General features: G+C 40.6%; 1 protein-coding gene across 1 annotated transcript in view; it reads right to left on the reverse strand.

The window, feature by feature from the left end:
- The window catches only part of LOC139925754 (E3 ubiquitin-protein ligase rnf213-alpha-like), a 66,289-nt gene that overhangs the window by 4,163 nt on the left and 36,207 nt on the right, over nt 1–25,919 (reverse strand). The window contains exons 37-64 of the mRNA XM_078285630.1: nt 25,113–25,270; nt 24,815–24,975; nt 23,346–23,549; nt 22,369–22,556; nt 20,498–20,618; nt 19,776–19,876; nt 19,491–19,670; nt 18,597–18,742; nt 18,333–18,432; nt 17,750–17,864; nt 16,748–16,955; nt 15,936–16,126; nt 15,029–15,151; nt 14,636–14,746; nt 13,307–13,549; nt 12,866–12,953; nt 12,434–12,468; nt 12,149–12,252; nt 11,131–11,287; nt 10,198–10,372; nt 8,785–8,873; nt 7,983–8,234; nt 5,404–5,533; nt 5,143–5,223; nt 4,807–4,987; nt 2,958–3,162; nt 2,048–2,125; nt 961–1,158 (exon numbers count right to left, since the gene is read on the reverse strand). Coding sequence (XP_078141756.1) covers nt 961–1,158; nt 2,048–2,125; nt 2,958–3,162; nt 4,807–4,987; nt 5,143–5,223; nt 5,404–5,533; nt 7,983–8,234; nt 8,785–8,873; nt 10,198–10,372; nt 11,131–11,287; nt 12,149–12,252; nt 12,434–12,468; nt 12,866–12,953; nt 13,307–13,549; nt 14,636–14,746; nt 15,029–15,151; nt 15,936–16,126; nt 16,748–16,955; nt 17,750–17,864; nt 18,333–18,432; nt 18,597–18,742; nt 19,491–19,670; nt 19,776–19,876; nt 20,498–20,618; nt 22,369–22,556; nt 23,346–23,549; nt 24,815–24,975; nt 25,113–25,270 — 4,123 coding nt within the window. The remainder of the gene's footprint in view (nt 1–960; nt 1,159–2,047; nt 2,126–2,957; nt 3,163–4,806; nt 4,988–5,142; nt 5,224–5,403; nt 5,534–7,982; nt 8,235–8,784; nt 8,874–10,197; nt 10,373–11,130; nt 11,288–12,148; nt 12,253–12,433; nt 12,469–12,865; nt 12,954–13,306; nt 13,550–14,635; nt 14,747–15,028; nt 15,152–15,935; nt 16,127–16,747; nt 16,956–17,749; nt 17,865–18,332; nt 18,433–18,596; nt 18,743–19,490; nt 19,671–19,775; nt 19,877–20,497; nt 20,619–22,368; nt 22,557–23,345; nt 23,550–24,814; nt 24,976–25,112; nt 25,271–25,919) is intronic.

The following is a 25,919-nucleotide window of genomic DNA, read 5'->3' on the forward strand; positions in this document are numbered from 1 at the left end:
GGACAGAGTTTTGGTGACCTGTCATCCTGCAGGTTAGAAATCAAAACCAGTCTGATTTCACTTCCTGTAACTTTATCTAACATGATGGACTCGTCTGTTTCTTCTTCTGTGGTGTTCATACCAGTTAAGAACACATGAAGAAACAGCTGAATATGAGCGTCAGTCCAGACTTCATTTAGTTCTGCTAGGCTTTCCAAACATGAGGAACCACATCCATCTCCTTCTACCCATAACCCTTTGCGTTTTGGCGTGGTTTCTTGTTGTTGGTTGGATTTAATGAACCACACTGCAGTTGGACTGAGACTCTCGGTGCCGTTGTTTGGTGCCACCAGAGTTCAAAGGTCATTGTTCTCACCTGGACAAACCAACCAACTAAAGGAGGAAACACTTCAGAGTTCAGATAAACCGACCAGAACATGCTGGCTGTGAACGCAGCCTCAAAGTAATCAACAAATTTGGGTTGCAGCCAAAATAAGAGCTCAGTCGCCTTGCTCCTAATTTCATTTGTCCACTGGTTGAGTACATTAGAAGATTTTGTTTAATGGTGAAAATGCTGTGTGCTGATTATGGCTGAGGAATATGGCTGTCAGCTGGGCCACATCTCACTGAAGATTATTCTTCACAACAAATATATGTGAAATGACAGTGGGTCTATAACCAGGGATGCAGTGGAGCGTAAACCAACCTAAAGTCAGTTCACCAACTTTTTAGGCATAAAATCTATGACATAATTTCATAGTACACATCACGCCACCATCAAACTGAAGTTGGTTATATGAAGATACGGTCTATTAAGGGAATAAAGCATTAATCACTGCTTCTCAGGAAGAATAATTGATTTTGTTCATATTGGTGGTTGTTATGGTGATCACACACTGGAGGTCTAAGTTTCCAGACTTTCCAGACCCGTTGAGGAACCTTGAGAATCCCTCCAGACACAGAAGCTGTGGACATTTTCACCTTTAGGATGTGAGGGTCGGTCTGGTCGGCCATCTTCAGCGTGTCCTGGAGGTAACTGACCAGCGGCATCATGGGACTCCCGCCGGTCATGGAGAGGAAGCCCAGCAGCAGCTCCAGGGCCTTGAGGGCCTCACACGCCTCGCTGCAGGAGTCCAGCTCTCTGGACACGGCGTTTCGGCTCAGAGAGGACAGAGGCTCCTGAGGGCAAGAACCAAACGTCAGTGAAGCCTAAACTGGTAAATGGACACGATTTCATATTTTCATATATATATTCACAGAAGATTATATAGAACTATATACATGTACATAACTGTAAAATTATACAGTTTAAACCTAAATAAATGTATCTATATATGAAGGGTTTACCTCCATGAGATACCTGCTATTTGAAAAAAATGTGTCCTCTGACAAAATGGTTCCTGGCATTAAAGTAAAACTGACTGTTGAATATTATTTAAGTTATTAACTATTTTCAGCATTTTACTTACAAAGTAGCTAAATAGTATAAAGGTAGAAAACAATGAAATGTTCCCAAACTGGTGAAAATACTAAGCAAAGTAAAGGGGGGAAGGAAACACCTTGTAATGCAGAAAGCAGGAAAATGTATTCAAGCTTAACATCGCATAAAAAAATATGTTGGAAAGCTGTGGAACACTTATCACCGGCTTATACACACAACGCAAACTTCAGTACATGTTCTTACTTTCTGCATTACAAGTGGTTTCCCTCCCTGCATTATTTTGCTTATTAATTTTCAGTGATGTAATCATCTGTGTTCTTTAAATATTGAGCAATGAGAATCAGGTGAAATTTTTTCCCAAAATGGATACACAGTATATTGGAATGAAAGCCTTGTAATATGCTATAATAGTTTTCAGTGTAATCCGGATGTGTCACTGTGTATTTATAGGACCAACTATTAACTTTGTTACTGCAACTGTCTGTCCTAATACAAATATTACAGTATAATATTTCAATGTGTTTTACTGCATGTGACACAAAATACATTTCAGAGAAACCTGAGAAAAAAGAAAATTATTAATCATGTTTACTATAACTGGTAAGGATACAGTGTGTATTAATTTACCTGAGGCACTTTTCCTTTAACAGCTTTGAAAATGGTTTCGTAGTCTCTCTCATGTGTGTTGACCAGAGTAGGAACACCCTGAACAAAGCACAGTGGGTTTGAATGATGCAGGCAGAGCATTTCATGCACATTTCAGGCATTTAGCTGGTGTTTTAATCCAGAGCAACTTGGAGCAACAGCGACAAGGACTGCAAGTCAAATATAAGATGTTATGAATCAGTTAATATGTTATGCTACCTCACTGTAAAATAATGAACACCATGAAAACCGAAAGTAGGTGTGCTTGCCATCAAGTACTACCATGTGCATACAAAGCAGTTTAATTGTTTTAGACAGTTGGGTAGTACACTGATATAATGTCATTGGTGTAGTGGGGTTAGGGTTAGTTATTTATTTGGGAGGAGTTAACAGTAATCTCATATTCACATTGATGCCTATGTATTTCTGAGGGACTGTGTTGAATTTGGGGTGGGATAACATGGTCTATGATACACAGAGAGAAACACCGTACATTTGGCACGGATGGAAATGTGGCAATGTGGGGATGCAGGGCTTCTGCTCAGCAGCAGCAATAGATAGATTGGTTTGGCTTTTGCTTGAACATAAAGTGCATATTTATTTATTATTATTAATTTATTTATTTTTGTTTGTTGTTATAGTGCTATGATTGTCCCAACAGTAACAGTAGCTTGTACAACTGCAACGTACCTTGTAATATTGTAATATGGTATACAATATTAACAATAAAAAATGTAATTTAAATTGGGGTAGTGGGGTGCTCAGTGTAGCACAAAGCATGATGGGAAATTGAGTATCTAAACAATTTCAGTAAGCTAGCTACTCTGTTTCTCCCGGTTTCTTCCCAACACCTTTCCTTTCAAAGCTGGCGCACAAAGTCGTGGGGACTCACTGTGCGGGTGATCAAGGGTTTTCCCTGCAGGAAGCGGGTGAGGATGTGCTGCTGGATCCTGGGCAGGTCGTATTCTGACATCGCCTCATGGCCGCGCTCCATGCTGTACTGGCAGTTGGATAAAACCAGAGGCAGCAGGTCCTTCTCCACCTCATAGCGGATCACATGCAGCTCCGTCAGCTCCGCCACACTCACCTTGTAACTGCTGCAGCATTAGAGATCAGAGACCAGACAATTCAAATATGGACTCTTACTTTTTAAATACTTTCTTTAAGATACATACACACAAGCTCTGGCCCTATTTCTCAGTGTTTGTGATGTACTTGTTCTATCTCTTGATATTCTATCTCTGTAATGCTTTTTGCAATGCGCACTTTTTAGGTAAATTACGGTCTGTATTGTTTAGGCCGCAGAGCACCAGAGCCCTGCAGAAGGGAAATCTAGTGTGCGCTCGTACACCAGGCAGTACGGCAGAAGTCAAACAAATCAACAATCAACCATCAACACATCAACCAACTGGATTAAATATTTTGTTCAGCAAGTTCTCTGAGTTCCAACAACACTCTGCTACCACAGCACTTTGCTGTTTACAGGTGGAGTTTCTGAAGTCAAAGTGGAGACCATGCAGACCCCCCACCTCTCCTAAAAAGCACAAGTGCAAAGCAAGTTCAAAGCAAAAATAAACTTGTTAAAGGAATAGTTCACCCAAAAATGAAAATTCAGTCATCATCTACTAACTAACCCATGCCAGTAGAAAATCCTGTAAAGTTTTGTAGTCCCTAAGCTTCCCTTGGGTTTCCAGGTGAAGTAAGTTGCAGAGCTTTCCAAAACAACTGAAGCATTATAGTTAAAATGGCACATATTATGGCACATACAAATTCAATAAGTGAGCACCCATATCAATGTTTGATGTCATAATAATAATGAAAAATACCATAATAATAATTACCATAATTACCATAATATGTGCCATTTTAACTATAATGCTGCATGTATTACACTGTGCAGAATACATACAGAACAGAGACTACCACTTTAGTCTCTGTTCTGTCAAACATTAATATGGGTGCTCACTTAATGAATTTGACGATTAAATACATAGTAACTGGTTTAAAACAGTATTTCTAACGATTTAAAATTCTTGCGCTTTTATTTGGAAGGATAAATGGCAAAACCGGAAGTGTTGTTTCTGGTAATTCACAGTAGTCTTACCTATGGAGTTTCCAGGGTGCGTGCGCACATGTGACGTTTTTTGAAAACAACAGAGTGGGACTTCAGCTAAATAAAGGTGTAAATGTCGGTCTTTTCAAGTCAGTTTGGGATCGGTTGGCTTCAGGAGACGAGCGGTATGGAGCCATTTTATGGTTATTTTCTGTTATTTTTTTAAGTTTGAAGACCTGAAGTCTGAAACGGTCCCCAGCAACTTCAGTTGTTTTGGAGAGCTCTGCAACTTACCTCACCTGGAAACCCAAGGGAAGCTTGTATCGATTAAAAAACTTTTTTACTGATGATTTTCTACTGGCATGGGGGGTGAGTAGATGCTGACTGAATTTTCATTTTTGGGTGAACTATTCCTTTAAAGGAGCAATAAGTAAGATGTTTACTGCCCCATAGCACAAAATGAATATATATGCTGCGGGGGTTGTTGACCTATATCAATGTTGAACAGAGTTGGTGTTACGAGTGACTGACCAGCGTTGCAAGACATTGCAGCTATGACGGCTAAAAAGCCTTGTTCTTAAGCCAAAAAAGCAAATGACAAAGCTGTATTATTACTACAGTATTTTGCATCCTGATACTGAAGAACACACTTCTGAGCTGTCTACGTAGCTCCTTGTATGCGATGTACCTGCTGTCCTCTCCGGTGTGGCTGTCCACAGCGTACACCAGTTCGTTGTGTAACGCCACCAGGTGGCTGACCAGCGCCGTGGCACACAGGCCCGGACCCTGCCGCCGGGGCAGCAGGTACTGCAGGTCGCTGCTCAGGTCCAAATCCTCACTGCAAAACTCCTCCGGGATTTTCATCTCACCTGCAGGCAGGAAAGGAAATTAGAGCATTCGATTTTTGGTGCATTTGGAAGTACAGAGGGTGAATGGTAGTATTAAGGACGAATTACATTTTATTCAGTGTGAGTGAATGGCAGGCTTTTAAGGAGGGAAAGAAGGGGGTAACTGCTTTACTCACTGCTGGTTACAGACACTCTGAGCAGGTTCCATGTGTTCAGGAAGATATGGATGTGTTTCTCATACCACATCCTCATTGGTGCTGTAACAAGAAAATTCAATGAGAAAACATTTACAGTCACATTTGTTCACTTTATCTGAGTCATTTTGGTTTGAATGAGGAACAAATGGAACAATTCCAATTATCCAAATTCTGCCCACCAAGTGCATAAAGTATGATGCAAAATTAGATCTACGTATTGCTCATAGATACCAGTTGTACCTGTCTGTTTCTCAATGAACTCTCCAATGGAGCCCAGTATCTGGTCAGATGCATTCTGGAACTTTCTCACCAGGTTCTTCTGTAGGGTCAGGATATCTGGAAGGAACTTAACCTGACGAAATTCAGTCTCCTGAAAAAGGGAAACGCAAATGATGAGGTAATAAGTAAGAATTGTACTGCCCTGTAACACAAAATGACCATAATATACCTGCAGCCGTTTGATAAGGTAGTCGATCAATACCAATGACTCAACGATTACTTAGCCAACTGCTGAGATTTCTGACTTTCAACTTTCAACACACTTTGAAGGCTGTTATCTGTTTTTCAGTTACGCAGTGTCATTACATGGAACGTGCAAGTAACATGGACTGCAGAGGATGCTGGGAGCCTCTCCTAGCGTGAAGAAGTAGTTGCCTCAGCCCGGTGCAGCAAGCTACAGTTGTAGGCTACATTTTACAGCAGCTAACCTTGTATAACATTGCCTTTCCTTTAAGTGTGCGTCTATGATAAAACCACACACCCACACACCTAGACCTAAATGTATCATGTGCATGTGCATTGCTGTGCCTTATTTAACTGTAATTCTGAGTAAAGTCAAGTAACGAAATCCTTGGGTCCTGTCACATGTGCTCTGACCGGCATACCGGGGCGAACGTCATATCCAGAACAGCTACCTACACAGTCCTACCCTACACCTCCTCATTTTCAGTTTTGGAACAAAACTCCCCCCTCCATTGGAATTCCAAATTTCTAGCTAAACGATGGAGGACGGTGCTTAAATAAATTTCAGCTACGAAGGCTAAAAAGCCTCATTCTCAAGTCAAAAAAGCAAATGACAAAGTATTTGCCATGGTGATATATTACCTCTGCACTAGACGTTTCTGTTGGATCTCTGCTCTAATTAGCTAGCTTACTCCTCTTTATTGTGAAAATGTCTCTTTATTTTTTGCGTTTATTTCCATATTATTTCTGTATTATTTATGTATATTTCTGTATTATTTATGTATATTTCCGTATTATTTTCGTATACTTCGGGTATTTTTTCCGTAAACTGTGCCAGAGATCTGTTGATGCTGTTGCAATACCTAGTGGTTGCAGGAATCGGTTGTAGGTTGAAGTCATAGCTTCATGGCTAATGCCACTTTAACAACGCGACATACTAAGCAGCCAGATACTGCACAGGATCAAGTTGAATTCAAAATCATTTTGCCTTTTGAAGGTCAGAGCACCATCACACTGAGCACCGGCGCTCCACAGGGCTGCGTGCTCAGCCCGCTGCTGTTCACACTGCTGACCTACGACTGTACTGCAAAATCCAGCTCCAACTGCATCATTAAGTTTGCTGACGATACGACAGTGGTGGGTCTCAGCAGCAAAAACGATGATGCTGCTTACAGAGAAGAGGTGGACCAACTGGCGAGGTGGTGTAAAGACAATAACCTCTCCCTAAACATAGGGAAAACAAAGGAGATCATCGCTGACTTCAGGAAGGCCCGGGCTGACTACAGAGTGAGCAGCACGAAGTTCCTGGGCGTACACATCTCAGAAGACCTCACGTGGTCCCCACACACGACAGCAATCGCGAAGAGGGCCCACCAGCGTCTCCACTTCCTGTGGCGACTGAAGAAGGCGAGTCTCCCTCCACCCATCCTCACTACATTTTACAGAGGCACTATAGAGAGCGTCCTGACTTACTGCATAACTGTCTGGTATGGGAACTGCAAGGCTTCAGACCGCAAGTCCCTACAACGGATAGTCAACATGGCAGGAAAGATCATCGGTGCCTCTCTCCATTCAGGACATCTACCATGCACGATGCACCCGCAGGGCTACCAGCATTGTAGGGGACTCTGCCCACCCCTCCCACAGTCTCTTCACTCTCCTCCCATCCGGTAGAAGGTACCGGAGCATCCATGCTACCTCTGCTAGACTGCGCAACAGCTTCTTCCCCCAGGCTGTGAGGATCCTCAACAGCCGGAGCCCCCAGAACATCCCAACATCTCCCGCATGAACTAATAGACTGTAGACTGTACATGACACTGTGGACTGTACACTGTGGACTGTACATGACACTGTGGACTGTACATTGTGGACTGTACAATGTGGACTGTACATGACACTGTGGACTGTACACTGTGGACTGTACACTGTGGACTGTACAATGTGGACTGTACATGACACTGTGGACTGTACACTGTGGACTGTACACTGTGGACTGTACATGACACTGTGGACTGTACACTGTGGACTGTACATGACACTGCATGAACAATGGCATGTACATGACACATGAATGACTGCACGTTGCCACGTTATAACCCGTTGCACTACACACTATGAGTGTTTACAACACTCTACTGCACTTACTGTCTCCTGCTGCTATGCTGTATAACTGTGTTTGTACCATGTTTTTGACGTATTTTTTAGATACTTTCTTAATTAAATGTTTTTATATATGTTACGTGTTCTATGTCACACTGCAGTCCAAGAGAAACAATGTTTCGTTCCCTGTATGTATGTCATGCATATGTGGAATGACAATAAACAATAAACTAAGCGATCTCTGTGCTGGTGTTCACCTTCTGCAGGAACTTCCAGAGCAGAGGCAGCGTCTCCTTTTGGTCACTATGCTCCACAATGTGTGTGAGGCTGAGCAAGGACAGCCTCTCCCTGCAGCTCCACACGGCCGAGCTGTGGACCTGAGAGCCCCGAGGCAGGGAGCTCAGGAAGGGACAGTCGTCACCAGAGGTCACCCGCATCATGAAGTTGGAAGCCACCCTGGAGTCATTCCTGATGGTGGCGTTGACCTCCCTTAGGAGTCGATCGAGATCCTGAGATGGCATAAACACAAAATTTACATTCAACATTTAATGATCCCAGTAGGTAAACCGGCATTGACATTAACAGGTTTTAGGCTTTAGCATGTACATGTGTATTGTAAAAACAATACACCATTCAAATATAATAATATGTAATATATATATATGTTATGGTGTATGTGGAAAAATGGTCAATGTACACATATACCGGTCAATTTGTACAATAATGTGCAAACAAACCGGAAAATGTAAGTAGTTTTCACATGAACCGGGCCATGTGCGGATAAACCAGGATATGTGGGAATATTTGGCGAGCTATTTGTACATTTACCACATCGCTGGTAAATGTACAAACTGATTGGTCCATGTATACATGCACCACACCGTCGGTAAATGTACAAATTGACCGGTACATGTGTACACATACCACAGCGTGGGGTAATGTACAAATTGACCGGTACATGTGTACATTGACCATTTTTCCACATAAACGGTCACTTATATGTATATCACCAAAGTAAAAAGGAAACTGCATACGTCATCCAATACTTTCATCCATTACCTTCAGCTGAGGAGTCATGATATCTGCAGCAACAGTTGTGTCCCAGGTGTTTCTGGATGCTTTGGTTGATAGGTAGGGATCAAAGCCAGCTAGACAAAGTCAAACAGGAAGCATTCTGATGAAATAAAGCATGTATATACTGCACCCTCTAAAAACATGTAGAAATTGATAGTAGCATTAAAGGACAAGTTCAGAAATTCAAGACGCCTATCCTACTGATCACTGACCAATCCCCTCTTCAGTTATTTGCACCGTCTTTGTTACTGAGAAATTGCTAATTAGAGAAATGTTAGCATTTATTAGCACAAAGTACAAGTTAGTGGGAATTGGAACGATTTCTCTCAAAATCACCAACCAGTAGAACTGTTTAAAAGGACTTGTGACTCTGGGAGGAATGATTTCTAATCCCCATTGACTTGCACTAGCATTGCTAACAACAGGAGGCTGGTGCAATTTCTCAACACATCGCTATTGAGTGGAAACCTTGTATCTTCAAAATGTCAACTTTCAGTTATCTTTAGTTGTCTTGTTTTTAGCTTGGCAATCAAACAATGATATTTTTTGAGGTGATCCAGTGGGGGGGTTGCCTAGAGGTTCCTCCATGGTTGGTGAGTCCATCTTTCTTTGGACACAGCGCTCGCTTGCTGCTGTTTAGGAGACAGTGTCTTTCTCAATTAGTGTTCTTGTGTATTCTTGTGTCCTCCATGACACGTTTGACAAAATATGTAATTGCCTCAGTACGATTCCAAAACATGAGTATGTGAGGACAGATGACAGATACAATCCTGGAAGTTTACTTGCCAACTAAGGATGGTGACTTGGCTGATGAGAACAAATGGGAAGCCCCAAGATTCACAGCAAGAACACCACATCATGTCCAGTCTATACAGAGGTTGTGCCAGTCCCAGTGAACAGTCTGCTCTGTGAGAGTGTTGCCCATATTTTTTTAAACAGATGTGAAAATGAACCCCATCATCAACCAGCTGTGCATCTGAACTGATCGAACACGCGACGGTAAGCACAAAGTCTGAAACTGTGTGGTTGACACATCCCAAACTGTGAGGATGGCTCTCTGTGCTCATGAGAAGTTTGTTCTCTCCAAGGACACAAGTGTCAACTTGGCATTCTTGGATTTGTTATTCACCCTTTGTATTTCAATTCATCACTTCCTGTTTGTGGAGATTTCCCCACCAGCGACCATACCCACCACCACAATTTCATTTGGACAAATAGTGTGAATCTACGGCAGCTCAATTAGTAAGGAGTAAGGATGGAACACTATTCTCTGTTGCGGCCCCACTTCATGATTTAGGCTGATAAACCTGGTGTGTTTTTACCTAAAAAACTTGCCTTGTGCAGCTTTAACATGAAGCACTATAGGTTAAAAGTGACTGGAATTGGTGGTGGGCTTACATTGATTGGCCTGTACTGGCTCCAGCAAGGATCTGAGCATCAAATGGATAGCAGTAACAATGTCATCAGCTCCTCTCCCCAGGGCCTGGGTCAGCTGATCCATGTCCTTCAGTAGGTGTTGGGCGAGAAACAAGTGAACATCCTGGACAGGCGGCTGGATGATCTGCTGGATAAACTAAAGGGATAGAGAGAAGAGAGATAGGTCTGGTGGGACAATCTGACTGTCGGGTTTGAAAACTGCTCTGCAATTCAGTCGAAACGTTGGATTCAGGAGCAGAGGCAGCATATAGATATAGAGAGTTCATTTCCAAAATACTTCATGTCCATTTTGAAAAAAAACATTATTATCTGAAGTTCATCATTTAATATCTCTGGTATAAAGAGGATCCAGGCTGTAAAATTCCGCCATTAGAGGGTAGTCTAAGTGCTATTAAAGTTAGTCACGAAAACAAAAGTGAAACTTAAAATTCTACAATTTGCTCCAAACTCGCATGTGTTAGTAACGTATTTGTAAACCGTAACACTTTTTAATCAGAGATTTATAGCACTGCTCAACACTCAGAGAGTTCATGTGAGTGCAGAGGCATATTGCCCTTGTTTACCACTGGATTCTACTGGACACACTACTGTCACTGTAGGCAAGGACAAATAATTAATCCTGTTCGTCCTAATCTGTCATATTGATGATCAGATATCAGTGATCAGTATGTTGTTAGTATATGCATTTATCATTTAGTTGCCTAACTTGGAAGCATGTAACATGGAAGCTCTGAATATGTGCTTTTATTTTCTGGATTACAAAATAACAGTATTCCCGGTGTGGGGCTAACAACACCGCTGTGGACTACAAGACCGTATGCCACTGGGAACACCGCCCATCACAACAACCCTAGTAGACATCTCATTTTGTAAAGTAACTCTTCATTTGCTTACCTGGGCCTTCTCTGAGGCTCCCAGCAGCATCGCCAAATGTGTGAGCAGCCTGACCAGAGTGAAGGGGGTGAGCGACATGTTTTTGGTGTCCAGGGTGTCCGGGTTGTCTCTCCTCTGAGGGTCTCCCAGGATGTGGCCAGGCCTTGTGCGATCCCCCCTAAAACAACAGATAATGGGATCAGTCAATATGCAGTGCTGGGAAGTAGTTTTAAACTAGTAGTTTAATTACATTTGGCAGCAGCTTGGTGATACCATTGCATTCAAATTTGGCTATAAAATTACAATTAAAATCTGAGTGTCGCCATTAGAAACACAGTCAACATTAATTGCACTTTATTTCAAGTAAAATACAGTTTTGTTAACATCCAAATCTGTAACATTTTTTGCAGTCGTGATTTTGTGTAATATGACATTGCAGATGTAGATATGATTTTTTTACACAGTAGTTTGAACTAGTTTTTCTCAGTATTTTTATTTAAACTATATTTGCCTTGACGGAAGCTTTGCTGTAGTTCAGCTTCTTCCAATGTGACGTGAGGAGCTAAAAGGAGCTTCCCCAACACTGGAAATGCGATGCTGTGGTCTTGCAAGTAAGTCAAGTAAAAGATTGACCTTTGAAAAAAAAAAAAATAAACTCTGCTTTTTCTCCATGGTTTGTATGTCTTCCCCTCACACTTCTCTATATCCTCCATGATCATTCAAGAATATTTCTCACATCTGTTGTCTGGGTTCTGTGACCTCTGACCCTTGACCTTCTTACTATTGGACACTTGCAATGTTGGTGACATAGGAATTGAAGCTTGTTCTACTGTTGCACATTATTGTTGTTGATTATGTGGATGGTTATCAACCAAATCACCAGAAACAGTCTATTTGAACGTAAACATTTCTTAGGATTTGCATGTAGGCTACTGAATATGCTAAATAATTCTGCAGATCAGCTGACTGTAAAGGGGGCGTTCACTCGAAGCTTGATGCCCAGTAGCTCCATTGTAGCTTGGTCATTAACAATACTTACTGCTGTCGCTGTATCTGCCTGAATCCAGGCAAGGCTGCATGATTCTCCCCTCCAACCTCCTCTCCACACTCCAGACACCTGCCTCTCTCTGTGGGCCGGCCGCACTGCAAGACCAGATCAGATCAGTTGGCTCAGTCTGTCAGACTGCTTTCTCTTCTTACTGTGTGTTATTACTTCACTTCTGCATTTCACTACAAATAAATCAACTGGACCTGCGTAAGCATGCAGTCTGATGGACTAAACCCTAACCCATAAATAAATAAATAAAAAGTAGCATTAACTTACCTCAGAAACAAAACATGGGTGATTGTTTGGACACTCTGTGAAAAAAATCAGCCAGTTAAATTAAGCTTGGATCACCTGAATCACTGCCACAGAAGATAAACTCAACTAAGAATCAAGGTGTTTAAATAGACTGTAAAGACCAGGGTTAAGTGACTCTACATACAGAAATTTACAATTTTTAACAGGCTATCATTTAAAATAAGATTTGAACATAGTGTTAACAGAACAATTTAATACAATATGTCAACATAGGCTGTTGCAGACTCAGAACAGTACAAACTGTCCAATCATGTTTTAGAAAAATAAAATCTATTTAAGAGACACTCAGATGAATACCACTTAATAGACAAAACTAAGAATCAATTTATCTGTCAAGGGAAGCTCCAACAAACCATGACAATCGTAGTTACATATGTACCATATAATACTTACCATACCAAGTGACTGGCCCATTGTCTTGCTGTATGACTGTCTGGGCAACAGCCAGCATGTCATCAGGCATTGTGGGTATAAAGGCCCGCTGTTGGGTTGAATAAAACGAGAACTGAAGAGTTGGCATGAAAGTAACATTTATCATGGATTATTATTGAAGCTATGACTTTAAGACCTTTGTTTACAAAATGGTAGAATATATGATCAGTTGTACCTCTTTAAAGATTGAGCAATAAAATCAGGTAACAATGGATATTCTGAATTTTGGAATGAAACCCTTCATATGTATAGACTACAGTCCATCATATGTCACACTTAAGCAATATCACACAAGAGGGAGTGCTGATATACTGTATATCAGCACAGCTGTGATTCGGTTGTAGAGCAGTTTACACTGTGTGAAGTAAATAGTTTAGAGAGGAGAACATGAGAGGTGTTTACCAGCATATTGTCAGGAGACAGGCCAAGCTGCTGGAGAGGCCTCAGCAGATAGTGAGTCCCAGTGAGCAGCACAGCAGCCAGGTGGACAGTCAGCTCTATCAGTGTGTTGTCCACAATACTGTGATCAGACCGGACGCTCAGAGCGCCCAACCTGTTGTGTACCAAGGCCGCAGCAAAATCCCTCACTTTTCTGTGATGCAGGTACCTTGAGCCCTGGATGAGCTCTCCAAATGCGTCGCATCGCTGATGGAAGATAGAAACATTAAGTGGCAGTAACTAAGATTTTTACTGCCCCATAGCCCAAAATGACCATAATGTATATTGGGGGGGGGGGGGGGGGCTCAGCCATTACTCGGACAGGTGCTGAGATGGCTTTCAAAACTAATTTTGGACCGTACTCTGTTTTTGAACAAAACTGTTGTGGAATTTCAAGACACTGCCAATAATTTTGGAGTTGCACTAAAACCCATTTGACTGAGGGTTAAGCAGTTGCGGTATGATGTAATTTGTTATACTTGATCTATGCTAACTAACTACTTTAAAATATTAGTCTTTGATTAAGTTGCACAGGGCATGGCTTTAACAATTTTAACCATAATCCATGGGTTGAACTTTCCACATTTGGAACTGCATCCTGTGTACTTTGTACACACTTTCTACTTTGTACACTTTGGTTATGGAGTTGTTTAATTTACTTGAATTTGTTTTTGTACCTTTCATTTACTCAAATTCAACTTAACATACCTACAGTATCTTACTTTGCAGGACACACCCTTAGAGTGAGTGTAGCCTACTTCAGAAAATCACCTTTTTTTTTTTTTTAAAGATTTATTTTCAGCATTATTAACAGAGAGATAGTGAGAGAGAGACAGGAAGGTATGGGGGAGAGAGAGAGGGGAGGACATGCAGCAAATGACCGCGGGCTAGATTCGAACTCGGGTCGCTGCGGGAAGGACTGAGCCTTATATGGTACGCGCTCTACTCAGTGAGCCACCGGGGCGCCCCAGAAAATCACCTTTTAAAGAAATATTCAATTTTCTTTTTGCGTCAAAGTGTTTCCATAAAATGTTGCATGTTTCTGGTTGCTGCAACACAGATGTTTAAGTCAAGCTTTTAGTTGCCCATGAGTCAATACCACTAATAAGGGATTCATTTATCTCTTTCATTCTTCTTAGTGGGCACAACTTCAATTTATGAATATAGTCCTAACTGTATGATGTTTATCTGACTGAGATCAGTGATAGTGATGATCTTCTATTCTCTTCTGAAGAGTTTTGACAGAATATTTTCTTCAGTTTCTACCTAAGTGTTTTTCTTCACTGCTCTTACCTCGGCGGTGGGATGAAGGCCAGTGTTGGCAGATCTGTACAGAGTTGTAACCTCTCTGAAAAGAGCCAGGAGGATGAACAGCGTCCGTTTCCTTGGCGGAGCGGTGCATTTCTAAAACAAATCGAAACAAAACATTGAGCAATTCTTTCCCAGCATTTGAACAATGTCCCTGTTTCTACTAAACTGTTGTGAAACTGATATCAGGTTTAGGGAAACAACTGTGGAGTGTTGATAAGAAACCATTAAGTTAAGCATACTTCCTGTAGTGTCAAAAATAAAAAATATTTTGGCAACTGTCAAAACACTAAGAATTGAAGGAATGGATCAAGAATATGAAAGATAATGCATGCTTAGTTGCAGCAGTAGGAAGCTTGGTAAATTAAATTAAAATACCTCGCATACTTCCTCTATCTCGTCAACATTGCCCCCCACCGCTGCCTTGGCAACAGCATCACGCACCGCCTTGTAATCCTCTCCATACACAAGATACTGGTCCATGTGGCCTCCATCTTCATTCTGTCAACAAATTGTTGGTGTAGGAAAAGACATTTTCCAATTTACCCAAACACATGGATGTTAAGGTTTTTCATGAGATATCCTGGTGGCTCCCACCATGTGGCCTCGCTGATATCCCAAATGCAAGCTATGTATCTTAGGATCAAGTAAGGTCATTATAATGTTATGAGGAACCTTCTATGTGTGGGCCAGGCACTAGCTGCCGTATGGCCATTCCCTTATTACGCACCTCCAACTATCGAAGGAAATATACTACGTAGTGAAATCTACTGTGTGTGGCCATCCCTCTAATGAGAAGCTTCCAGGGGGAAACAATCTGCGTACCCAGAACAGACCAAAGGTAAGCTGCAGAAGACCAACAGCCCATTCAGTCAGGATAACTCACATATTGATATTAATAATATTTACAAATGGTTATGACATGCAATAAGTTTTGGTTTTGGCAGAATAGATCTGCTTTATGGTTCACTGCTGCATTAGACTTTAGTCACAGAGTACAGTGTATTTGATAGCTTAAATAGGCCGGCTTATTGCGAGGGGGGCGCTTAATATGAGTTGTGTTGAGTAGTGTGTGTATTATGTGTCTTGCAGCGCAACTCAAGTTGTCTGCCTGAACTGGCTTCACAGGCTTCGCTTCATTACTTTTGCTGCTACAATGATCTATTTTCCCTATGTCGATCAATGAAGTTTCATCATTTCTTATTCATTCATCATTATGTATGTATATTAGTCTCGGTAAGCACAAAATGCTAGTAGGTACGACAATGACTGAATGGCTGTGTACCTGCTGATGGATCTCTGCAGGGAAAAGCCAGCTGAAGTCCGGTTCCTTCACCAGCGTCTGAATGAACTCGACGCCCTGCCGGCCGCTGAGCATGCGGATCAGGTAAACACGGTACCAGTCGTTCCCACTCCGCTCACAAAATTCAACCACAGCGTTCAGGAATTCTTGAGCTCCATCTGGGACGTTGTTCTCTGCCGGAGCAACACAGACCAGGAGAGTCTTCATTTTGTATACTGACTGGATGTCTCATTTTAGAACAAAATTCATGATATTGACAATATACAGAGTTTGACAGTACATGAAGGGTTTCATTCCAAAATACTATAGTATCCTCAAAACTACTTTAGCAGCAAAGCTCTTAACATTATTCCTGATCTTATTAACAGCTCAGCAAGTGCTTTACTTTCGCACCTATGAGTAGGCGTCATTTTTTTTAAATGGTGAATTCTGGTCATTAAAACGGCCTGCTGACAGATGAACGTTTTGGTTGTGTATCTATCTTCAATCAATTTTCCACTACCACCGCCTGTTTCACTATATTTGGTCATTGCTATTTGTAAATTCATTATTCATTCAAAACATTGTAGCCTAATCCTAAATCCTAAATCCCTAACCCTAATCCTAAAAACAACCATTCATTCCCCACTCTGTCAATGCATTACCTTACTCTGAAAACTGTGGGCTGAATGGCAACAGCAAGACAAACTGTAAAATTTAAATAAATATGCCAACAAACTGATTGCAGTGTAAACAGGTCACACTACATACTGTATAACATACATTTCACATCAACATAAAGCAGCGGCTCTCACCAGACAGCCTGTCACTGATCAGCTGGGCGGCCATGGTGAGCGACAGACGCAGTCTTGCGACGTGCTGCAGGTGTTGAATAGACACTGGGGCAGGAGGCTGGGCAGCCGCGGTCAGGAAGTGGCGCAGGAACTGCGTCTCTTCAGTGAAAAACGGCTGCAGCTCTTCTGCCTTGTTGCCTTCTTGGGGCATTTTCTCCCACATGGAGTCCTGAACAGAAAAGATGTTAAAGGAGCATTAAGTAATCTATGACTCTATCGGCTACCAGCAGGAACTGAAACAACATCAGCAGGTCAATGGCACATCTATCTAGTTTAACCTTTTCTATAATCTGTTGGTTTGGAAATCTTAGCTTTAAGAATACAACTCTGCAGTATAGTTAAGCTAGGCATGGAGATCATAGTTGTCGCACTCCTGGATCTTTCTTATGTATATCAAGCAAGTCACACGACAGACCATCTCACTGGACTTACATCACCTTCAGTTCCAGCTGCTCATATCTGGCCGCAGGTTCGGCTTTCCCAAGTGTGGGAGCAACAGGTGGATGAAATCTTTCATCCAAGAAGCTAACGAGTCTTTAAATGTTTTTTTTTATAAGAGGCTATAAACCAACATTTGAGAGTAAGAAAACAGGAAAATACTACCAAAATAAAATTGCTAAAAAAAAAATTAAACCAACTAACAAAACAAATATTTGCCTGCATGTAAAAATGTGCTTTAAGGAGTAATTTAATCGATGATTGCCAGTCAAAGTTCCTTAATCAGGACTCTCCATAGCTGAGGGGTCCGGTCACCTTCGGTCTTTAGAAAAGACCTGGGATGTCCAAGAGGACCTCTGGTTGCATTTTGGCTCATAAGGAGCCAGACTAAGATGAGCCTAAACGTAACCATAAAACTTCATGCTTATTTATGGATGAAAGTCTCTGTATGCCTTTATGAAACAGATAGTATGACGGTGCTTTGGCTTTTAGGGGTTAAAGATCTCAGTTTGAAACAGACTTTACCTCCAGGCAGTTGATGTACAAGGCATAGAGCTCTGCTTTATCTCCCTCATCCACAATTCTGCTGTCTTCAACAGATGACAAATGCTGTTGCAAATATTCCTTGACTTCATCAAAGCTGAAACACAATAGAGTAAGGTTGGTGATACACTAGATACAATGCAGATGAGCATCCAACAAAGTGAGCCGGAGGGGCTTAAAGTTATTCAAATGTTTCCTCACAACCTAATCCTCCAATGTGATTAAAGCAGCAATGCTATGGCAACTCTCTGGGTAATGTTGCTGCCAAAGTTGCTCTCTGTATCACTGCTTTTAAGAACTGAATTGCCTGAGAGCTCTCTACATTGACAAATATCTGATCCACAATAATATTAATTCTATTAATTACATTTCAATAATAATAAATTCTACACAATTAAAACACATAATCAAAACAATAAAAACACTGAATAAGAACAGTAAAAACACATAACAAAAAAAGCAAACAAATCATAAACTGCCACAACATATACCATACATGTAAATATCAATTGATAAGACCAGACAGGAATTCAATAGCTGTTCTATTAATCTTTGATTCACCCACCTGAACTTCAGCAGCAGTTTGAGAATCACAGATCGCACCACTGGGTTCTTGTCCAGGGACTCGTCGAAGGGCGACAGATCCTTGGTGTGAATCTGATGTTCTGGTGTAAAAGTTAACACAGCATCAATAATAGTAAAATGCGACATGAGACACCTTAAAAGCAAGATTTAAAATATGATGAGATTTAGCATCAATCTTTACCTTAAATAAAGCATGAGAGATTCTACTGTTAGCTATGTTTTCAGACGGTGTAGTAAGTGGTACCTGTCTCAACCATCAGATAGGACAACAGGTGGGTGATGACGCCCCCTGTTGGTGGGGTGTTGTCCTTGAAGCACACAGTGGAGACCAGGTCTATGAAGAAACCATTGCAACGCCGGCTGAATTCTGTGTTTTTCTTGATAGAAGCCCTGCAGAGTCACAAAAAACAGGTGAGAAAATTCATCACTAGAAAGTGAGATACAGACATATGAAGTTTTTAATGTTGTTTGTCTGTTTGTTTGTTTTTTCATTTCATTTTTGTGCAGCATTTTTTGTGCAAACAAAATAAGCTAAACTTATGAATGAAATCACACATTGCTTTTTTTGTTAAAGGGGAAAATAACTAAATTACTTGACACAGTCAACTAACAACTGAGCGAAGTTTGCTTTTATTTCAATTTAGTAACATTTGCAGTATCAGCCCTGCCACAAAATGTTTTATTAATTTTAGTCATGATTAATAACACCATTAAAGTACAAGAACAGTAAAATATTAACTTTGAGGAAGTGATCCACCGCACCTTACTGGAGCTTTTCAATTTGTACATTGCTTGGGGGTGAGGGCTGAAGGCAGGTTTTGTACGTCTTTGTTTAGATTTAGATGTGTTACTCATCATTGTGCCTGCAGGGGGTGCTGTTTTACACACATCTTACATAGTGTAGTTTAAGGCCAAAACTCCTGGGAAACTCCTACAGTTAACTAGTCATTAAATAAGTGTACTAGCACTTTCTAGGTGCTCAGGTGGAGGGGTGGGGTGGGGGTGGGGGGGGGGTCACAATTGGAGTCAGTGAAAGTACATTGAATTAACAATTGCACCTGTTGACACCAGAGAAAGAGAAAAGAGAATTTCACCTCTGGAGGGTTAATAAAGCATCACAAACAAAAATAAATCTCACCTGACATCTTCAGAGACTTCTGGGTTAAAGTTCTCTGGGATCTGTTGTCTGCACATGGGACAGGAAGTGTGTCCTGCATCAAGGCTTCCTCTGATGCAGGCTGAGCAGCAGACGTGAAGGCAGGGCAGCTGCACTGGATCCTGAGGTTCTCTCATGCACACCACACACTGGAGTCCAAACCTTTATCAAAATGTGAGCAAACTGCATCAAATTCAAATACAGCTAAAGAACGTTCTTGAGTATTTGATTTAAACAAAAAAAAAAAGCATATTAATAGGCTCTTACTTGCAAAGCTGTTCGCTCGCTCCTTGCTTGCAAGACTTCAGTAACTTAATCACTGCTTGAAAAGCTTTCTCTGATTTTAAATCAGCGTTTCCCCCCAGAACCTTAGACATAGGACAAAAATATAGTATATGAAATTATAATAATGCAGTGATATTTTGACAGATTTAGGTAAAAGTTGATGTTGTCCGCAAATACATCATGAGTGAAAACATGGGCATTAGTAAGTATTGTTTTTCCAGGACATCAACAAAATGCAGATACAGATATTTACAGAGATGACATAATATAGATATTTGTATAATGATATTTTCACATTATTTTGAATAGGGTTTGACCGATATGGGTTTTTGAAGGCCGATACAAATATTTTTGTATTGAAGATGCTAACAGCTGATATTCATTATCTTTAAATTGGACCATTTGCATGCCAAAGAAATAATGTTTTTCCCCCAGAATTTTCAGGGTGGAAAAGCCTCTGAAACAGCATTTAGCATCATGGGACACTAAAACGCTCCACTGAAACCCAGACTAATGAAATTGTTTTGAGTGGATTAGCAGCTCCTCAAGGCTGGGTGAGGCAGGTTTCACTGCAGGTTTTATAGACTGCCCCCATCACACTGGAGATGGACAGATATCCAATTTTTAATAAAAGGCCAATATCAGCTCGATATATCGGTCTAACCCTAGATTTGAAGTGGATAAAGCATTAAAAATCAACTCACTCTGCCTATGGTGCGAATGTGATCAAGGACCAGGTTCCTCAGCTGCTTCTCTTCATTATCAAAACCCAGCAGCATGTGTTCCACAAACAACGAGAGGGTGTAGATGCGCTTCCAGCCATTGCTACAAAACAATATTATCACAGATGATAATAACAGTCACTTTGTTTGTTCAAGAAATTGGTCCAGATTCACTAAGATTGTGTTAGGAGGGTCATCTTTTGCGCTTCAGTTGCTTGAGCTAAATGTGCAGTTTTCATCTTATTCACTAAGATGAAAAAGAGCACAGCACAAGCCAAAAGGCCCTGCATCACCAATTGTAAGCACAAATTGAGTGTTTCAACTGTAAGACTAAACCCCCAGGGTCTTGCACCCTCGAACCCTAAAGCTCCTTTATAACAGCAGCGTCTCTGATCTGATCTGAGGTTGTAGGATGGAAACCCTCTGCCTGCTGTCTGAACCTGCCGCTGATGATGCAGCCGTTCTGAATGGACAAACTCTGTCAAAGTCTTTACGCCTCCTTTCATAGTTTCAGACTGTTATTGCATTGGGTGTAATCTCAATTTGCATGGCCTAGCCTACATATTGCAGGTTGATCTCAGTATTTTAATTGATCGGCTAAAAAATTTGGTCGGTACATGTCAAATCACTCTGACAGAAAAAATTCTCTGTAGGGCTGGGCAATTCTATCTCTAAATCAGCACTTGTTACTTGTGGTGTACCGCAGGGTTCCATTTTGGGCCCCTTTCTGTTTTTAATGTACATGCTCCCTCCTGGCCATAGAATTAAAAGACATAATGTCTCTTTCCATTGTTATGCTGATGATACTCAGTTGTATCTCCCAGTAAAGCCCAATGCTGCTGGTTGCTTAGAATCCCTAAAGCATTGCCTGGCAGAACTAAATCTTGGATGTCACACAATTTTCTGCTATTGAATGATGACAAGTCAGAAGTGGTTGTACTTGGCCCACCTAATAACATCCAAACTATTTATGAATCTCTTGGCCCCCTTTCCACCAGTGTAAAATCTTGGAGTTATCTTTGACTCTGTCAGTTAAGGAATATTTCTAAAATCAAGTCTTTCCTTTCATATGCTGATTTAGAGAAAGTAGTAGCCAAAAAGCTCTGTCTCATCTACAACTTGTACAGAACGCTGCTCCCAGGCTGCTAACTAAAACAAAGAGGACAGAGCATATTACCCTCGTATTGGCCTCTCTTCACTGGCTGCCTATTGTGTACACAATTGATTTTTAAATTGTATTACTGACCAACATATATCTCAGAACTTTTAACTCCCCTTAAGCAACAACACTCGCAGAGATCTACTGGAAAAGCTCTGTTGTCAGTTCCAAAGTCTAGACTTACGACCAAAGGAGACTTTTGCAGTGAGGGCCCCCAAATATGGAATGGCTTGCCTGAGACTATTAGAAGGGCCGAGTCTGTCACTGCTTTTAAATCACAATTGAAAACATACTTTTTTAAACTTGCTTTTTCCTAATTGTTTTATTCTCCTTCTCTGTTGGATTTTATTATTTAGTGTATTTTTATGCTATTTCTTGTATTTATTTTATGTAATTGTTTTCATCTTCTGGTGATCAGCACTTTGAAAAGTGCTATACAAATAAAATTATTCTTATTCTTATAATTAACTATAACGTGGGTAAAATAATGAGATTTATGTAAACGTGACCATGACATGTGCAAAGAGGCTTTATTTTTGGATCAGCACTATTCACTCACTGTGCATGGTTAATGAATTGCATGGCTTTCTGAATTGAATATATCATGTGTTCTTCCCTATGCAAACCTTTAGTGAATCTGGGCATGAGTGTTTTACACCCACTCCTGTGCAAAAACACCAAAACACCCCTTTACCGGATATTGTGTAGTCTTTCTTTGCATCGTTCTCCATATAGTCTGGTGTTATGTTGGGAGCAGATCAGCTCCATGGAGCCTTGCAGCCTCTTCACTTGCTTCAGCCAGTCCTGGCAATGAGCATCAGTATCTAATGGAGGAGGCTCCAGGCATTCAACACACGCCATTGCTGCATGGACATCCAAAACCTGGAGGAGAGTGATACAGGTTTCAAGGTGTTCAGTACTTTTGCAAATTTTGAGACATCCTGTGAACAAAGCCCAAGAGTGAAAAATACCAAAATAACATGAATTAAAAGAATAGAGGATAGATAGTGCTTCTATTGGGTTTTGGTGTGTCAAGGTAAAGGTTGTTGAAGGTTCTGTTTGGTTTGGGGTTTTTGCTTAATGAAAAAGGGGTTCCAAGGTACCCTTCATGTAAATTTTTAAAAAAGCTTTTAATTCAGGTCTAGTTCAAAAGACAATATTGTAAACAACCCTGACACATTTTGGAAATGGTTCTTCCCCTTTCCACCATCTTGTTCTCCATACAGTTTGGTGTGTTGCCTTGAAGACCTCAGCATGGTCGAAACACATTGTTCTTTTGAACTATCGATGAAATAATGGGTTTCAGAGTGCTGTGGAACTCCTTCCTGTTTCACCAAAATAATAGGCTTGAGAAACAGCAGAGTCTCTGTGTCATACTAAAGCATAGAAAATGTAAAAATCATCTGCATGCTTGATGCTTGAGTTTGTTTTGGGGAATATTTACAGTTGCAGTGTGATGTATGGGTGCGCCATGAAAGACCATGTGGGCTGGGCATCTAAGGTGCATGACACATGAATAGAAATAACAAGATCATCATCATGTAGGCCTCTTTATCCTAAACCAAAACAGAACAAGTTGAAGGGTGGGTCTGTATTCAGTTTTCACTTTTGCAAATTCACCTATTAAATCAAATCTCAGACAAAGTTGCTTAAGTTTAGAATTGTGTTTACCATCTCTGGACAGTCTCTAACATGTTGGTTCCTCAGCAAAGGAGAAACAACTTGAGGCTGAAGGGAAATCATGCGTATGAGGTTCTGTAGACGACTGTGGTAGAAATGGTAGGCTCTGTGGATGTGAGGAAGAGAGGGGCTTTCTTCGCTGTTTCTTCGTCTCTGTAGTTCATTAACACAGCTGTTCAGGGCTTCACGCAAAAGCTGTGGAGAATCATGCAAAACATTCAAATGTAAGTACATTATATTTACAATATTCAGTTTAAACTGCAGCAATGTTATGAAAACCTTAGTTTAGTTTAGGATATTTAATTCAGTTTAATTTTCATTTAATTTAGTTGCACAGTGGTAAAATGATAAAGTGTAATGATAAAACAATGATAAAAACAAGAGAAGGAAATGACAAATTTATGCAGGTGAGGGAGGTGTGTATGAGTGGGTTCCAAGATAAGAGGAAGGGAAGAAAGAAGATTACTGGGTAAAGGTATTTGAAACTTTTGGGAGATGTAGATAGAATACAGGAGAGTGGTGTAGGGTTACCTTTTCTAAGTTTTTTCTTTCTCTTTTCTTTCTTTCTGTTTTTTTCTGAGACATTTCTATCAGCTTCTGATAAAGCGGGCTTTCAGGTGATGTAACACCCTGAATATGGCTGAGAAAAGTTAACTGCGTCCCTAAATACAAAATACAACTTGGCCATCTCAACAGACATAGACACTAGCTTTTCACATAGCTTTTCACAAGCTTTAAAAAAAAACCAACAACAACAACTCACTGACACCTCCATACAACAACTTTAACGTTGGTTGCTTTGCTAAATTCATCTGCTGGCTAGTTAGCTAGCTAACAGTTTGTTCAGGTTAACTGAGCTGACTCTTCTCAAGCTACAACTCAGCGTGTTTTGGAGTAGAGACTAGGGCTAAAGACAAGACAGTTTACTGTGTCACAGTAACCTACATTTGGAAACAAATCCACCTTATCACACTATTCACTTTTACTGAGAGCATTACTGAATGGATCTACAGCCACACCACAACAAGCTGCATCAGCTAGCTCTTTTTCTATCCTGGTTGTTATATATTTAGACATTATTTGCATACAGCCAGTTCTCCAGTGGACCTCCGCGATGGCACCAGTTGCGGCTGCAAGATGTGTGACGCAACTGCAAAGCCTCTATTTATTTTCTTCTTCTCTATCAGTGTTTATGTCATTTGTGCAAAAAAAAAAAAGCTGAACTAATGAATTAGGTCCCATTCTCTGTTTTGTTCTGCATGGGATCATTTCTAAATTCTGACACAAGTCAGTAGTCAGTAGTGACTATGAGAGGTTTAATTTTATTTCATTTTAGGATTGTGTATAATCAGCAATCTTCAACTATCAGCAGTCAAAAGATTATTTATGATGGTGATAATTTAACTTGTGAATTTAGCCTTGAAAACAGGCTTTGTTTGGCATGATAAATAAATGCTTACCCTTAATTCTTCATCTGTTGTCACTTTCATTGTCATGGAGACAAAATCCTGCAGGTACCTTTGGAAAAATTCCTTCCTCATTTTGTCATTTACCATTTCATCCATGTAAAGGCCAAGTGGCAGATCCCGAAAGAGATCTTCAAAATGACCATGTGTATGATCTGAAAATAATGTTTTGACAGGACCACTGATGTGTTAGAGATCAATGTAAGAGACAGGCTTCAGTTACATAGCTTGTAAATGTGCAACACAATTCCATCATAAAAAGCATTCAGATATGAGACTTGTCCTTAATTACTTTCATGTTTCAGAGTTTGCATCATCAGCACATCCAAGAAGTCTTTGATCCACCAGCTGAAGGGCATGACGCAGCGCATATTGTTGCCAGCTGTGACATGGCTTTGTACCACAAAGACCTTGGAGCTGTGTAAGAGGCAGGATGAAGACATTTTGAATCTGATTTTGCAACAGGGGAAGATGACAAGCTTTGGTTTACTAGTAATCTAGCCTGAATTGTTTCAAGTTGGCTCTGTGATTCATTTGCATTTACCAGAGGTGTGACCAAGTCAACTTTGCTCGAGTCCCAAGCCAGTCTCAAGTCTTGAGGTACAAGTCTCAAGTCAAGTCAAAAGTCTAAATGTAGATTTCCAAGTCAAGTCCATGTCACTAATGTCAAGTCTCAAGTCTAAATGTAGAACAGCAAGTCAAGTCAGAACAAATCAAAGAGTCCAGTATCAATTTAATATCTTGAAGAAAACTAAATATCTAGGACTTTTCAATGCAATATGGTTTTATTAGGATAAAAACTTGGTAAGAGCATCATGAGTTTGATTTCTATAATCAGTTTCAACTTCAATAAATTCGATCATTCCATACAAATTCAGAAAACAGAATTTAAATTCAGTCGTCTGCTGGAACAAATCTCATCACTTTCAATCTAAGTCATTTACACAAACACAACATCAAGTCAAGACTTTAGAAACCTTTTCAAGTCATCAAAGTACAAGTCAGAGTCAAGTCCCAAGTCACCAGAACCCAAGTCAAGTCAAGTCTCAAGTCTTCTCTTCATGCATCAAGTCAAGTCTCAAGCTATTAAAATCGTGAC

This window comes from Centroberyx gerrardi, chromosome 9, assembly GCF_048128805.1.
Source record: "Centroberyx gerrardi isolate f3 chromosome 9, fCenGer3.hap1.cur.20231027, whole genome shotgun sequence".
Taxonomy (NCBI): Eukaryota; Metazoa; Chordata; class Actinopteri; order Beryciformes; family Berycidae; genus Centroberyx; species Centroberyx gerrardi.